The following is a 16,738-nucleotide window of genomic DNA, read 5'->3' on the forward strand; positions in this document are numbered from 1 at the left end:
TCATGGCATGTTTATCAACTTTTCTTTACTTACCTTCATGCAATGGTATGTTGCATTAGCAGCACAGACCAAGTTATTATTAGGCCAGCCATCCAAATCCGAATCTTCACCACAGATGCGGCCATCACCAGCATAACCTGTCCTACATTCACACTTGTACATCGGATCACTGAAATGGCCCAGATAGATGCACTCTGCAGACTTATGGCAGCTGTGTGTCTTGTCCTTGCATGGATTCTCAGGTTCACAGACCTGTAACAGATAGAGTGTACTCATTGAAACTTGATGATATTCACAGCCAGCTGTGTGTGCTTCAACTTTGTCAAAAACAGGACAGTTAGTTAGATTCCTAAAGACAGGAATTTTATTCTAATTGTGGTTTGTAAGTCCTACTGCTCTGTCAGTTCACAACTCCAGACAATGTGTACAATAAAAATAATTAAAATAAACCACAGGAAAAACTGGACATTATTCAAAAAACAATTAAAGTGATTAACATTTTAAGAACTCTGCTTTCTTCCAGATGTCAGTAATTCCCAGAAGTTACCTGCAACAGACAGTAGACTGTAGTCCTTTCTTTCTTTTAGTGTTCTGCCTGTCAGTATGCAAGGACTATCTTATTTTCTTAAATCAAAGAGACCCTAATGAATTCCCAAGTTCCCTTCAAGTAAGTTTTTGTTCCCTCTTTCTTATGACTTTGCTTATATTCATTGACAGTATCTGAGGATCTTACACAGATGTTTTACATTTAGACTTCACATATTGAGCTAACTACAGATCGATTCAACAGCAAAAAGGAGAAGGCATCCCATGGTATCCATTTTAATGTTTTTGTCTTGTCTATCAAACCATAGTCTTCAATATCACTTCCACTTCCTTCTATCCTTCACTGCTGATAAGTGTTGGCTGAATGGAATTTAGGGAGTGAGAACTTCAGACACATTTCTGATGACATCCACATTAACAGCATTATATTTATGGAGAGAACAATCTTGATTCTTCAGTTTCTAATCTCCAGATTAGGTATATTCACCTGAAGAAAGGAGTGCAAAGCAGAGGGATGCTTGCTCCCGGCACTTTACATTCATTTGGTGCAACAGGGCAGATGTCTAGAGAGAATAAAACCCTTAACCCACGCCCCCCCACATTCAGCATCTGTTACTTGAACTAAAAACACCCTGTAAAAGCAGTTATTTGTTTCAGGTTATTTTTGTTTGTTACCCAAGTTTATCACATGGTTTCATTCACAGATATTTTCAGGTGACAATTACTCCATTTCAAAGCCACCAACATCACTTACTTGCTTCTCTGTCTTGGCAGCTTCCAGCCCTACCCCATAGGGCTGACTTCCTTTATAGCGTGGAGGACATGGCAAGCAGTGGAAACCCGGATTTGTGTTGACACAGCGGTGAACCTGATTCACCTTAAAGCAAACATCTGACACAGCTATACACTGCAGGAAAAGAAAGAGAGAACAAACCAATTAGATGGCTGTTTAATTCCCAGATAATGAAAACTTCACAGTGATTTCCTAATGTTAGTGGAAACAAAGTCAATACCTCATCAAGATCCTCACAGGTGGTACCATTGCCAAGGTAACCTGCTGGGCATGGCCCACATGACCAAGACCCGTCTGGGTAACTGTTGCATTCTGCCCCAGGAAAGCAAGGATTTGACAAACATCCATCTGGCAAAGACACAAAAGAGTGTAAATCAAGTTAGGAGCATAAAAGGCATGTAAAACTTTATTTAAGAAATGTGTATTCTTTGTTCATCAGCTTAAATAACATCTGATGCAATCGACTTATAAAAATCCTTAGAATTGGGGTTATTAAAGGTATTTAATATCCTATTGATTCAATATGAAAGTATTAGAGATTTCTGCATCCAATTGTATATATTACAGCATATTGAAGCCCTGTTCAAGAAACGTATTCTTATTCAGAAGTCAATACTAAGAATATATATAGAATCCCACTGATCTAAACAGCACCCAAAATAGTTAAACAGTTTCTGGTTCCTGAAACAGAAGTATAATTAGTAGATTTCCAGAGTGTCAATTCATAATTATCCATTAAAGAAATAACAGCAATAATAATTACTCAGACTGAATAAAGAATGACTAAATACCAACCAATTGGGCAATCCTTCTTGTTGCACATATCATGTTGCTTGGTATCTCCCACACAGGGCTTTCCTCCATACTGTGGCTCTGGACTGTTACAGAGGCGAGATCTCTCACGAATTCCTCCTCCACAGGTAACAGTGCAGGCAGACCATGGAGACCAAGGACCCCACTGGCCATTCACTAGGATATGCAGAAGAGAGAAGAGCATCACAGGCAATTTACTGGGGACATTTGGTGCCAATGACAACAATGCTTTCTTCAGATCCCAGACTGGGGACAGTTTCTCACTACACACACAGGAAGAAAGATGCTGGCAATGCCTTACACTGAGATAACAATATTTCAGAAACAAACAAACAAATAAAAAATACCCAACTGCTTTATAGGCATTTTTTGGCCAATAATTTGAAATAACATGCTGTGCCCACTGGCATGGTGTATTTCCATTTAAGCTGCTTGATCAGAACAAGTACAGTGCCTTCAAAGCTCCCTACTAAGCTTTCATTTTGTACAGAAAGCAGGCTGTGACCACAGGATACAAACTTCTGCTGAGCCAAACCTGAGCTCTATGGTTTTTTTATGGCAACAGTATGCTCAGTAAGGTTGCAGCTATTGTTCTGGTTTTGTAATCCATTCATCAGTTTATCTTCAATAGTATTGTTTGACTCAGTATAAATAACTTATTTCAATGATTCTTCTGCACATTTTATATTGGTACAACGCAACCCTACTGATCCCGTTGTCATCAACCCTGAATTTTCCTGAAATACAAACATCTTTGAACCAAACTCTGTGTTTGTTCTTGGTACTGAAAAAAAACCCCAACCAACATAAGGGCAATGGTATGTGTCCTTCAACAAATAACATTTGCACTATGTTTGCATGCACAGGTAGATCAAAAAATAGCTTAAACGATTACAGCTATTAAAGTGCTATTAGTTTAGAAGCTTGATATCAGTTTCGAGCTCATATCCTACAAGCAGAAAAGAAAGGCTGAAGAGAGGAGGGAATGAAGAAAGATATACAAAGGGAAAAAAGTGAGGAAAAATTATAGGAAAGTGAAAGTGAGTGGAATGAATGGTGTCTAAAAAGGTTAAAAAGTGTAGATGTGGAAGAAAGTATTATAATAACAATTAAATGTGTTGAGTATGTGTATGCATGTACATGTATGCATACTTTCAAAGAAACCTGGCTATTGGGAGACTGTATGTCTATTCCTAACACGTACAGTACCAGCTTCCTTTTAGATAGAAAATGTTTATATTTTTGACATGCAGAGATATATCACTAAGCTATCACATGAAAATTTCTCAAACTTCTAATGTTTAAAGCCAAATCATAACTTGGGAGGCTTACAAAACCTCTGACTGCACTGTTGTCTTCATTTTAAAAGCACTCTTGTGTATTGTTTCACCCCTAAGCTACAAATTTTATTTTTCATCATAGAAATTCGCTGTCATTTAGATCTGATTAAAGAGAATAAATTCAGCTGGAGTATTATTGTGTCACCTTGGATTCAAGACCACAGACGTACCTGGACATGGAACCTTCTCACACTTCTCTGTTTCACGCCCGTTTCCCACACAGTTTTTCCCACCCATCTGGGGGACAGGGGAATTGCAGAGGCGGATGCGGGTGATATTTCCTACTCCACAGGTGACTGAACAGGAAGACCAGGGAGACCAGTGACTCCAGCCACCATCTTGACGTACTGTCAGAGAAAAGAGCAAAACTCAAGGAAATAGCCCACCTGCAGCAGTAATACAAACTCACTTGTGAAGTTAAACTTCTAGTAAGCCTCTCCTACGCCTGATGAATGTCTTATGTCTTTCCTACCACTGTCACTTAAAAAGCCCAGCACATCAGCTCAGGCACTCAAGTACAGCTTTCTTAAGAATCTCAGTGACCAACACATGACTAACATGGATGTTAGACATTTTACTTAAAAATAAACTGTCCCAATGAAACGGACACTTGTTTAAAATGCACATTTGGACATCTTGCAGCTTCAGCAATAGCCATAGCTACTATAGTAGCCTGGACACAGCAGCTACCTGCAATAGTATTAACTACAGAATGTCAGGAAAAGCAGAAATATTCGAAAGGGGGAAATGACAAAGAATCTAATGATAGCTACTTTAATTATGCATATATGAGTGTTCAAATACATACTGTCCTGACTAGCAGGCGTTTATAGGAAATCCAGCTTGTTTTCACTTAGAGATGTCCAAAGAAGCTTTTAAAAATGGAGAAATTTTATTACTTACTGCGATGGTCACATTTTTTAAAGCTGCACATCCTTGTCTGGATGTGTGGGCCTGTACAAGCACTCCTGGTGACGTCACACGACCTTCCTCGCATCTGAGTCCCAGAACCACAGGTAACTGAGCATTTTGTCCAGTCTGACCATGGTGACCAGCCTTCCTCACTGTCATCAGCTGCAGAGCAAAAGGTAAGGAAAACTGTTGAGCATTTAAAGTTACTCTATTACCTTATTGAGAAGATTTTCACTTTTTTGTTGTTATTTTTCTACAGAACATGTACTTTGTCCTTTAGATCTCCTTTTTTCTAATTTTGCTTTCCCAAGCTGCCACTGAACTTAGGGAATTATGGTTTAGTGTAATTAGAGGTTAGCCCAGACAACAATACTGAATTCTCATGAACTTGTATGCAGTGTATGCATGAAGCACTGACCTCTGGAGGAAGAAGAACATCTTATCTCTAGAAGGGACTGAGTCAAAAACTTGAGTTCCAATTGCCTTTGATTTCAGAATATGATTCAGTATGATGAGATGTGGCCCCACCTCTGAATACAACATAAGGGTGAACATGATCAAGAGCACATTGTAAGAATATGCCCTATGTTTTGGATAGGCAAAAGAACCCATCCGAGTATACTCCAATGCATTTTTATTTAGAACATCTAAGCAACCATTTTTTTCTGTAACAGACCTCTCCGATACAGACTGAAATGTACTGGACCCACACTGAAGTCACTTAATCCGTAAAATTATTTAAACTATTGTCACTCCAAAGTCCAGTTCACAGCCTGCAATGTTGCCTTAAATGTGGAACAGATTGCCAAGGTTTGTAAGCAAAGCATTACACCAAGAGAGGATACATGACAGAGAAAATATAAAACAAAATAACAGAATAACAATAACAGAGAGAACATTACTTACATTCTTAATAAACATTGCATCAAACTGCATGAAACTTTTGATCTGGAACTTAAACATCCTCCACAAGGAGAAAAGAAGACATCCTAACCTATGTTAGTCTGTTTTAACCAGGCAGTATGAAGAAGAAACAATAGTGCACAGTGCCATAGCAAACCAACAAAAATCAGAATGTCCAGCCTTGGAAAACATTACTGGGGAGGAGCATGCATTTAATCTTTAGTGTCCAACTTAGGTAGGCCAGTTATCAGCTCACTTCTAAGTAACCAATATAATCACTGTAGAGACCAACTCCTCCAAAAAGTAACTTCAAGCAGCCAAACTACTTCGTATGATCTTTGTGCGTATATAAGTTCTGTATTTGATCTTACCTGCCTTGACCTCTTACTCGTTTTGACCTTTCCAACACACTAGTAGTGATTTTAAATACTGCCAAAGAGTATCTTTCTCTTTGGCTAAATACTCACAGTGAGAGCAGACTGGACAGCATTCACCTTCAACAAAAGATGGATTGGCACAGGAGACTGCTGGGCAGGTGATTTGATGGCACACAATTTTAGAACCCTACAGGCAAAGAAATCAACTTACTGACATGCTCACATACAGAGGCAAATAAAGGTGGACATCTGTGGAAGTTTCATGTGTAGAAATTCTTTGATTTGTTCTGTCATGGACATGAGGGCTACTTTTTATAAATATCAGTAAGTCTAGGCCAAGCTCTGGGTAAATGTGACCTGACCTGGACAGTTGAGCTGGGTTAAACACACTATGCAATTTTACAGTGAAGAAGAATGTTTCCAAAACCTTACCTGGCAGGTGCACTTGGTGCAGCTATCTACAATCCAGCTTTCACTATCTGCAAAGACACGGCCATCCTGCCAGCAAACTGACTGGTTCTTCAGTGTTTTGTTGGGCCCAATCAATTCCCACATAATTTGGTTTTCTTCAGACTAGAAGATGAAGTAAATGAAAACAAATTGTGTACTTGGTAAGAAACCATTTTACGTAAACAAAATTGAGACACTACTGGATTTAATTCTTCCATTAAAAAAAAAAAAAAAATTTCATATTTATGTACATAAAGAAGGTACCACAATACTGCATAGCAATTCTTCAGATAATAGTACAAACACAGTCGCACAATACTATGGAAAATCTGTTATTAGCGTTTTTGCTTTCTTCTAGTATAGCTCATCTTTAGATGGGAAGATTTTAGTCCCGAGGCACATGGCATAGTTATAAACCTCCTTCAGGAAAAATTAACTGATTCAGAATAAGAAGAGGGGCAGACTTCAGTAAAATGTCACCATCATACTTCAACTATGAAAATCCCATACATTTACTTACAGTTTAGGTACTCTGTGTAGCCACTTGCTAATGTATTCATAAATGGTTTAAGCATGATACCAACACTTCAACAGTACACAGGCAGTATGTTAGCTTCTGATTTTCAAACCTGCAGTAACCTTTAGGAGGATTGATTTCCCCCATGTATGAGTGCATGTGTGTGTGCTCTTTTAAACCCAGTCTGTGTAAACAAAGACTTCATTAAAGTGTTATACTCAAAAACTACCTAACTAGTCACATTGAAAATGTCAGTCACCTCTACATTATGCAGATATACCAACAGGTACCTGAATGTACATACAGAAAACTCCATTAACTGTCTATGGTATAAAACAAACAAGAAAAGGGCACTGCACAGCAGACCTCTTTCAGTTCTTCAGACTTACAAATACCTACCACTTTTTGGAGGTTATCAGCCAAGTTGTTCACCACAATGCGCAGGCCAGTGAGCTCTGTGAACATCGTTCCCAGCTCTTCACAGGAGCGGTCACAGAACTCAGCCTTCTTCTCTGGTTTCTCACCCACGTACTCAGTTGTAACAGCAGGGCTCAAGTGAAGGATTTCAGTGCTCTCATTGATGGTGTTCACTTCAGCTGGTAGCAAGAGAAGGAAAGAGAAGAGCAGCATATACAAAGTTCTTCCACAGATTACAGATTCCTGCTGAAATCACAGATTGGCACCCATGGGTAGGGTTTAAACACATCTATTTTGGCACAACTTCATGCTAGATTACACTCATAAGTAAAATACAATGGTTACATGTCAGCTGGTTCCAATTACAGGCTTTCCTTTTTCAAAATTAAGAGCCAAGATGCATCTCAGATGGCCCTCACTTTAAAACATGGTTGGCACTGCAAAACTTTAATTTATGAAGGCATAACAAAAGGACACAGTATCAAAAAAAGCAAACCCCTTTTATTCACTCAGAGCCATGAAAGGTTTCAGATTTTTTCATGAGCTATCACATTTTCTTGATGTAGAGAAAAAGGCAGGAGAAAGAGCTTCCTTGCAGAAAATCGTTGTCCCTGTTCTGCCCATAAATTCCATGGTTACTTGGATCAAATTTTGACCATTGTGCAGCTTATACCAGACTCTAGGCTACTCTATGTTGCACTGCCTGGTGTTAAACTCAGGGGAGCTGTTATAATGAGAGTTTAATTCTGAAGTGAAAGGGAGGACAAGCTAAGATCAGGATATTTGATTTGTCGCTCTAAACACTCCTCCATCAGGCAGATTGTAATTAAAGCAGAACTTGCATGCACTATAAAGGGAGAACTGGATATGTTCTAATATCGGTTTAAAAGACTTCTCTGTCTATAGCAAATTCTTGAAAAATAATATAACACAAAGCATCAGTAGTAATTAATGAAAAAAGAACACAGCTAAATAAATCAGTCTGTGTTCTGTTAAGCATTTAAATCCCCACCAAGTTAATATCTTGTGGATTCCATAGAAGCTTTTTCTAAGGACTCCATGGTACACTCAAATTTGGTAGCAGCTGTACAGAAATCCATAGTGCCCTGTCTCTCAATAAGGACTTGTTTATCAGATTTAGTAATGCTGTAATGACTCATGCTTACCAAACCGAAACGAGAAGCAAAGGATATAGCCATTTAAAAAGAAGAAATCAGGATGGGAATGTGTGTTATAAAATATATGCTTCAAAACACCCCAACACCATTCAGTATTGACAAGTCACAGAAGGTGGAAACGCTTCAAAAACTTTGAAGGTTTGATTTGATGCTTGACTACACAATGTAAAGTGTTTTATTTAAATGTACAAGCAGTGAAAATGTAAGCAAAGTATTCTTCATTCATTTAGAAGGCTAAAAATAAAAGAACAAAGAAACAACCCACAAGACGACATTAAATAAATCCTTCTTAGTCATGTTTGAAATGATTGGCTTGATGTGCTTTTAAACTAGCTACGAACTATCTGCCACCAGCCAAGGTCTAAAAAAATTGTTCACTGTATTCCAGAGTTGAAGTAATTGTCCAGCTTCACTTACAGGATGGGAGAAAACTGATATACCACATAGCAGATCAGAACTCTCTGTGTCATAACTGTTTACTTCAGCTGCTTTTTGATTCCCTGGAAAGAATGAATTTTTCCTACCACATTGAAACACTAGGTTGCTCAGATTCCCCCATAGCACTTCTCAGGTCATTAATTTCATATTTTTCTAGCCAACATGGCGTGTGCCTTGACCGGAACATTCTGAGGACATTAATAAAGCTGCAGTCTCAGCAGGAAACATAAACCAAAACTATGTTAGAAGAACTAAATCCACACTTCCTACTGGTACTTGGCAGTGACTGAAAGAAGATGCCTGGGGATCACTGGGAAATCAGTTCTCTGGTGCTGGCTTCCTGCTAATTTCCTAAGGACCACATGATTATCTTTAAAATGAGAAACCAGAAGAGCAGAATGTGCATTCTTTCACATATGTAAATGTCATTCTGTTGATCTAGCTGAATAAATGATTTTATTCATGTGCCTATTTAGACGTGGTTTTGTCATCTCTCCTACCTAGTGCTGTGTATAAGTCCTGCCTAAAGTATTTGCAGCCACCACACTACCGAGATACTTTCTTATCCTCAACCTAACAGCAATCCCAAGCTACTGTTTCACCATACCTCACATTCTCATACTAGGAGTAAAGATGCAGTAGGAAAACACAGTCCTGTCTCCGAAAAAGCAGCAGGTTTTTTGTGTCCTCAGAGGTGAGGGCACTTCTCTGATTACATCCACCATATTGTTATGGGACACCAACATATAAATAGGGCATCTTAGTGCCTGTACCTCAGCTCAACAAGTGGGCCATCAAAATAGGAAAATATGTACCTTGTGGTCAGTAACATATCACCCATGGCTTTTCAGCTGTGGTAATTAAGATGGATAGACAGTGCTAGGAAATCAGCCATGCAGGTAACAAGCCTCCGAAGTAATTTTGATGGCCGCAAGCCACAGTGTGCTGTTAGACCTCCTCTGTTGTTGCACACATGATTTCCACTTTGTAGTGTTCTCTTGGTGTTACAAAGTAAAAGTAAAGATACTGTGACTTGAACTAAATACTAGTTGCTACATACTTCCCAGGAAGGATAAAACAACAAACAAAAATCTGTGTAGTCTGTATAGTTTATTAGACCTGAAGATTGTGATATGATAAAAAAATATATTAAGAAAATATTATCTGTTGGTTATAGCTACAATAGCTGAAGGGTATAAGAATTCCTCCTAAGGTATGTATCAGCACGCAGAACTCTACTATCCCTCTAGGCTCCCATTGGCTTCCTCTTCATAGTAGAAGTACAAGTAGAAGAACATTTTTACTTCGTGATATTTCAAAACATTTGGCCACACAATTTGCCATTGTGGTAATCAATCAATAACAATATAAAAGATTTGTAGACACTGTCTTTCATTGGTTTTGCTGGTTCAATCCCTTCACAACCAGTGATCCCATTCTCTTGGCTGAGACTTTTTCCACCTGACTGCTGAATGTGCCCTCAAGGTTCTACTTCAGCCTCTGAGAATTTTGTTTCCACTGGTAAATGAATCAGCATAGCTGAACTGCATCCTTCCTGAAACCAGCCTTCTCTTTTATTCAGTTTACAATTAGACCTAAAGACATCTTTATATTTTCCCACAGCAGTTCTGCTCAACTGTTTTCTCCCACTAACAAAGTTGAACACTAGTAATCAGTAGTTCTGAGTAGTTTCTCCATAGTTTCTGAGTACAGAAGACAGCTTGGTTGGGAGAGATAACAACCAACAAATGAGGGCATGTCTTGCCTTTGCCATCTAAGACCACTTTCATTCTAGCCTATGTGACTCATTTGTAACACATCGTCACACTTGTGTGTGAGGTCCTGCACCAGGGCACACCTCTGGAACAAATGAAACAACCAATCCTTTATTAAGATTTAAAAGCCAACTAGCAAGCTCAGTTAATTTTTTGTGCGTGTGCATATCTACACACTCCTATACAGATATCTATATAAATTTATATAAACACATGTGTATATCTTATAGAGACTTTCCATTACAAAATCTCAATATTCTGGCTCCCTTTGAAGAAGTCAAGACCTGCTACTGCTTAATTTCTGGGTTTTGCATAAACAAGGCAAAATGATGAGTACAGTTCAATTAACTGATTTGCTCTATGTCATACATTTTAGCAAAGTTACAGAAATAATGGAATTTCAGGTGGCAGGCATTTAAAATAAAATCCTGAAGTCTTGACTGCCTTGTGCACACACCGCATTCCTCTGACAGACTCAGTTGCCTCCAATTCTTGACTGAGCTCTTGCCAGTTACAAAAACTGGAAAGTAAAATAGCCAGCACCTCCCATGAGCTCAAGTACAAAACCTTAGTGCATACTTGACAGATTTTCATAACTCTTTCATGATGAATCCAATATACTCGCACACATAGAGGGCTTCCCTCCCAGTGAGGTCAGCATGAAGTGGACTAACAAGAACACATCAGCCTGTCACATACATGCCTTCCATCCCTCTTCATTTTTTTTTTCTTGTTTTCTTTAAGTTGTTTTGATTAACAATGCTTTGGAATTAAAACCCAAAGCCTCTTTCGGTCAACAAATTAAGTGCAGAGCAATTCAATGTCTTTAAGACTTGCAGACTTGTTCATGGCCCATTGAGAGTCAGGAGCAAAATTCAGAAGCAACTTTACCAGTCTTGTGCTCAGACAATCACGGACATCTCATGGAATAATGTAGATATTGTCATACATAACACATTTTTCCTTCTATTTCTATTAATTTCTTGCTTGAGAGCTTTTCTCCCAACTTAAAGACAGGCTCAGAGTTATAAACCTAAGCAATAAGAACTAAAATAGTAGGCTAGAAAGTAGAAATGATATCTCAAGATAGCTAAAAATATGTTCCTATTACCATAAATTAAAAAAAATACAAAAAACCCAGACAAACACCCCCCCCCCCAAAAAAAAAGAACAACAACAAAACCAAGACAAAAAAGCCACTCATTTTCTCTTTTATTTCAAAGGGCTCTGTTGCATGGTTTTAAGATAATACGTCAGCATTGGCATTTGTCATTTTCAGAGTCAAGTGAATGGTATTAATGAGTTAAAAAAGCCTTACTTGACTGGCTTCTCTGGCATCCTTTCTTACGCAGAACATCCTCTATTGAAGTATCAAAGATTAACTGAATATTTTGCAAAAGGCCCTGTAATAAAAATAAAAAGTAATTAAAAACCAGTTAGATCAATTTGGGAGTAAGTAATAACTGATCTATATCAATCCCATGCTAACGACTGGATTCAGCCATAAATATGTAAAAAATAATCTACAAGCATCACACCTGACAGATGCTGAAAAAAATGTGTTTATAAACAATTTCAATACTATAAGCAACAAAATTATGTATGCTCTGAAATAAGTCATGATAAAAGTTATTAATCAGCTATTAGCTCAAATCTCTATTTTCATAGCGCATCTTAGATGGCAGTTCTATGAGACATTCACCATAAGGTCAAAGTCAACTTTTGACGCTCCTGCCCCATCACACTTCCATCGTTAGCCAGTCATTCCCGTGCACCACACTTCACTGCCTCCTCAATTCTGCTGACACTGTTCTGAGACAACACTGTAAAACCAGACTGGCATCTGTTTCACTTATTAAAAAAAAAAAAAGAAAAATCAAAGAAAAAAAATTGCTTTAAAACCAGATTATTTCAGTAACCCACTTAACAGTACAGGTCAAGAACCACTTGTATGAGCACAACGGATGGAGAAACTTCATCATGGAGGCAGGAGTGGAGAGGCTGTGGACAAGAACTTCTGGCTTCCCTGACAAAACTTGTCACCCCATGGAACGACACCAGCATGTCATGCTCTGGCTGACAACTAGATGGCACAATAGGATGAGACAGAAAGGGCTTTCCAAATTTTTGAAGCCATGAGCTCAAGCTGGATTTTAGCTGTGAGTGAAAAGAAGCCATCCTTAAGGCACTTGAGCCAGATCACACCGCTATATGAGGCAAGAGGTAATTTTTCTTTTATAAGAAAACCAGAAAGTTTGTAATTGCTTCATTTTAAAACAAAAATGAAACAATAAGGTTTCCCACAAAAAGAAAAAATCTCATTTGCAGGACTGACAAAAAATGTTGGGTTTTTTTAATATTTTTTTTTAATAAATTGAAATGAAACGTTGTTCAAAATGGCAAATTAAGATATTCTGTTAGGGGATGGACCAACACCACATGCTTCAGCTCCATTAAAAATCCATTTTTTTTCTTCATCTTTCAAATAAAATCTAAAAATATTGACAGGCTTTTATGACTTGAACATGTCCTTTCAACAGACAAAGAGTTCTTCAAGAAATTTCCAAAGAATTCTATAAATCAGTACAAAAATGTGACATGTTTAGAAGCCTTACATCTGTTAAAAGAGCAGATGTTTGCATAGCAAAGCCTATAAACTGGACCCAGTCCTTTGCTTTCAAATTCACACAACACAGATCCAGCAATTAATAATTAATAAAAACACACTCTGGAGAAATTCAGCTTGGGAACGCCTGTGACCCCATCAAATCCAAGAGGTATTGAGAGAACATAACTGTACCTATTGCATCTTCTCAAACTACTTGCAGTTACTTTCTTACCTCAACAGAGGCTTGAGCTTCTCCAGGTTACCTACCCTGAAATGATTCTCCCGAATGGACCCTTTGGCCACATACATTCTGCTGTTCTCTGCTTTCAGTTGCTCATAGAAAGGCTCCTCCAGGATGAAGCTGTCAATAAGGTCACAGCCAACATAGAGGTTGTAGTTCTCCCCTGTTATTTGCACGGTGAGGTTCTTCCACTGTGAGTCAGCGAGGTCCACGTCTTCCAGGGAAATCACATTCTGGAAGCCATCCACCCAATAGATAAGGTCCAGGGTGTTGGCCCGGCCATTGGAAATTATCTCAAACTGCCTCTCACTGATGCCAGGACCTTCTAAAGCAAGGATAGTGCCTCTAGATTGCCTGTCCTGTCTCAGGGTGGCTGAAAGGATAAAGCCCTCATTCTGCCGTATGAGTCTGACAATCTTTTTCAATTTCTCTGGTTTACATGGAGGTATATGGTCAAACCGAATGAAACGATACGCTGGGATAGCAGGGTCTGGACCCCGAAACAATTTTGCTCCAACTGTCTTTCGGTTTATGTTACTGATTTGAAGTAAATCAAAGGTAGTCTCCTCTTCCTTGTCACCATCTGAAAAAGTTAACAGTGTGTGACAATGTGTCTACAAAAAGTCTTATAAGAAACAACTCCGCACACTATACATAATAACTGCAGTTGTATGACAGACGTAAAGATCAGCAGAATAAACCTAGCACTTTCCTACTTCCACAAAGAGAACTCTTCCTATTAGCATGCAAATGAATTGTATTTTCCACCTGTCATTTTCCTTTACATGACAACTCTCTCCTTCTATGTGTGTAGGTATAAATATGTTTGATTTTATAACTAAACATATGACTATATATTTTATAGCACTATACAATACACACTTGTAGATATATACAGGCTGTATGTCACGTATACGCCTACGCATGGATGTATGTAAAGATGCATTCAATGAATATTTTTAATATACATGAATGGATGAGGAAGTTGAGTCAATTTCTATATTTTGACTAACAGCTAATGAAAATCAAATTATGAGAAGCCATGTGGCCACATGACAACAGGAAGCAAGAGATTTACTTATAAAGATTCAGGCCAAGAAATCAGATACAAATGAGGGTCTGGCACCGTGCCAATTTACATTCTAGTTATATTTGGTCTGTAGAGGTCTATTTCTCTACCTCCGTCTTTTTAAAATGTTCACCCTACTCAGTGACTCTGTTTATGTTACTTTCACCATACATTTCCACTGCACAGGAAAGTATAAAAGCAGTTATTTCTGAGATTATATACATTTTGATCAATAATTTGTAAAGAAAGCAATTTTGGGATATTTATTGGGGAATCTTCATTTAGCAGTAAGATGTATCTACCAAAAATATCCCCAGCAACTACTACTCCAGGCACTTCTAAAAAAATCATATATGACTACTTTGCCCACTGTAGCTCAGGTAAGCCAATACTTTACACCAACTTCTAGCTTTGGAAGTTAGTCTATATCTAGTTAAGAAGTGTCAGAACTCACCCTGAGCATTTGAGGAAACCCACAGGGTTATCAAGGCAGCAAGCCACAACAGCCCACTCCTCTGCAGCATAACTCCTATGAATAAACCAAAAAGTAGTAAGTATTACAGAAAAATATTTATCAACTACAAATATTTTAATTTACTTCATGAAATGCCATAAACAGAACTCTCACTAGAAGCAACTATACGTCTGAAAATCAGAATTTCTCTCTTGTCTGACTCTCGTAATATTTATTCTGGGGTAATTCTTGATGCCAGAAGTAAAACAGGACATCAAGTGAAGGGAAGAGGAATTCTGGATGATAAACCTCCTTTTTATGTAAATGTCCTTAATAATAAGACAGGAAAGACATATAGAAAAAATAGGCTACTATTTTCTCCACAATATTTCAGTAGCTGGCATAGGGATCACAAGACTACACAAGATACAGCATATTAGTAGCTGCATTTTTACTTTGGAGCACAATGTTCAGCTGAAATTCCTTGTGAGGATAACAGGATCTCACTAGATGCTGCTCCTGAGCTAGTACCCTAGTAGGGTTCTTTTCAGTACCTTTTTTCAGTGCCATCATAGAAACTCCTCTCTCTTTATATCCTCTCCTCTCTCTCTATATATATATAAAAAATTTACCCATTCTTACAATTCTCTTTACCCAACTATAGCTGGACAAATTTTTAACGTGATGCCATTTTTGCCTCGAAGCACTATGCAGTTATGAGCCACATAATTGCATCTCCATATGTGTCTGCACTCATAATGAATGGAGCAGATGCATTCACTGGAATGTGCAGACATTCGTTTCTTTGGATACCGCCACATCACTTCGGCACTGCTAACTCCATGCATTTCTGTAAAGACTCGGGGATGCCACCTTTTACTGTCTGTATTTCCTTTCTCTTACAGGGAACACTTTATTATCTGTCACCCCGAGGTATCACCGCTACAGCCAATTACCGGCAAACGCCAGGAGACTCTCGCGTCTCTCTAATCCGGCACCTCTCCCGTGGGACCCTACCCGCTCGGCTCCGGCACAGCCCCCGCGGGCACGTTTGCTGCAGCGCCCGGTCGGTGCCGCACACCGCCTCCGGCGAGCCTTCCCCGGGACCTCCGAGAACCCGCGGGGACGGCAGCGTGGGGCGCCCACCCGGCTGCCCACGGCGAGCCCCCGCCAGGCGTCGGGAGCAGCCCCCGCCGCCTCCCCCGACCCCGCCGGGCGGCAGCCGCCCCCCGCAGGGGGCTTCACGGCGGGGCACGGCGCTTTCCTGCCTTGCGCCTCACCTGGCATGGGGGGAGCCGACGGCGTGCTGAGGCTCTGCCGGGACGATGCCGGTGGGGAGCGGAGCGCGGTGCCCTGCCGCCGTCGCAAGTCCCTCCACGGCCCCGCGCCCCGCGCCGCTGCCTTTATGGGCTACGGGACGGGCCCCGCTGTCAATCAGCAGCGCCGGGGCGCGCCCCCGACTCGCCCCTCGGCGGCCGTGACATAAGCCCCCCACCGCCCCCTCCTCACCGGGAGGCCCCTGCTCGCCTACCTGCGAAGCCATCCCGTGCCCAGACCCTCCCCTGTACCGCCCCGCGACCGCCACACCGCCCTCCGCGGGCGGTGCGGGAGGCGGGCTGGGCGGCCGGGCCTCCCCCAGGGAGCGGCGGGGCGCGGAGGGGCGGGGAGAGGCGTCCGAGAGCGGCTCTTGAAGGGGCGAGCGCGACCGCCCCGGCACGGCAGAGCCCCCGGGAGGCGGCGCCAGCCCCGGCAGCCGAGCTTCGTGCGCAGCCGGCGGCCTCGCAGAACTTCACTGGCTGAAACCTCGGTGCTCCTGCTGCCACTGGGGCAAAATTCAGCCCTCCCGAGGACTGAGTCCTCTCTTTTTTATCATTTTTGGTTTTAAATTACGCAGCAGCCCAAAGGCG

The 16,738-nt window shown here is 40.4% G+C and overlaps 1 protein-coding gene across 2 annotated transcripts in view; it reads right to left on the reverse strand.

Moving 5' to 3' along the window:
- THBS2 (thrombospondin 2) overlaps positions 1 to 16,436 on the reverse strand; it is a 34,898-nt gene extending 18,462 nt beyond the window's left edge. The window contains exons 1-13 of one of the 2 annotated variants that reach the window (XM_065632075.1): positions 16,363 to 16,436; positions 14,832 to 14,906; positions 13,335 to 13,891; positions 11,778 to 11,862; positions 7,051 to 7,247; positions 6,117 to 6,257; positions 5,775 to 5,871; positions 4,396 to 4,566; positions 3,663 to 3,839; positions 2,135 to 2,308; positions 1,560 to 1,687; positions 1,301 to 1,453; positions 34 to 252 (exon numbers count right to left, since the gene is read on the reverse strand). In XM_065632075.1, the coding sequence (XP_065488147.1) occupies positions 34 to 252; positions 1,301 to 1,453; positions 1,560 to 1,687; positions 2,135 to 2,308; positions 3,663 to 3,839; positions 4,396 to 4,566; positions 5,775 to 5,871; positions 6,117 to 6,257; positions 7,051 to 7,247; positions 11,778 to 11,862; positions 13,335 to 13,891; positions 14,832 to 14,901 (2,169 nt within the window). In that variant the 5' untranslated portion in view covers positions 14,902 to 14,906; positions 16,363 to 16,436. Of the gene's footprint in view, positions 1 to 33; positions 253 to 1,300; positions 1,454 to 1,559; positions 1,688 to 2,134; positions 2,309 to 3,662; positions 3,840 to 4,395; positions 4,567 to 5,774; positions 5,872 to 6,116; positions 6,258 to 7,050; positions 7,248 to 11,777; positions 11,863 to 13,334; positions 13,892 to 14,831; positions 14,907 to 16,111; positions 16,221 to 16,362 lie in introns of those variants that run through there. The other variant, XM_065632074.1, reaches the window with a different exon arrangement.
- Between the last annotated feature and the right edge of the window lie 302 nt (positions 16,437 to 16,738).

The sequence above is a fragment of the Caloenas nicobarica genome, chromosome 3 (genome assembly GCF_036013445.1).
Source record: "Caloenas nicobarica isolate bCalNic1 chromosome 3, bCalNic1.hap1, whole genome shotgun sequence".
Lineage (NCBI taxonomy): Eukaryota > Metazoa > Chordata > Aves > Columbiformes > Columbidae > Caloenas > Caloenas nicobarica.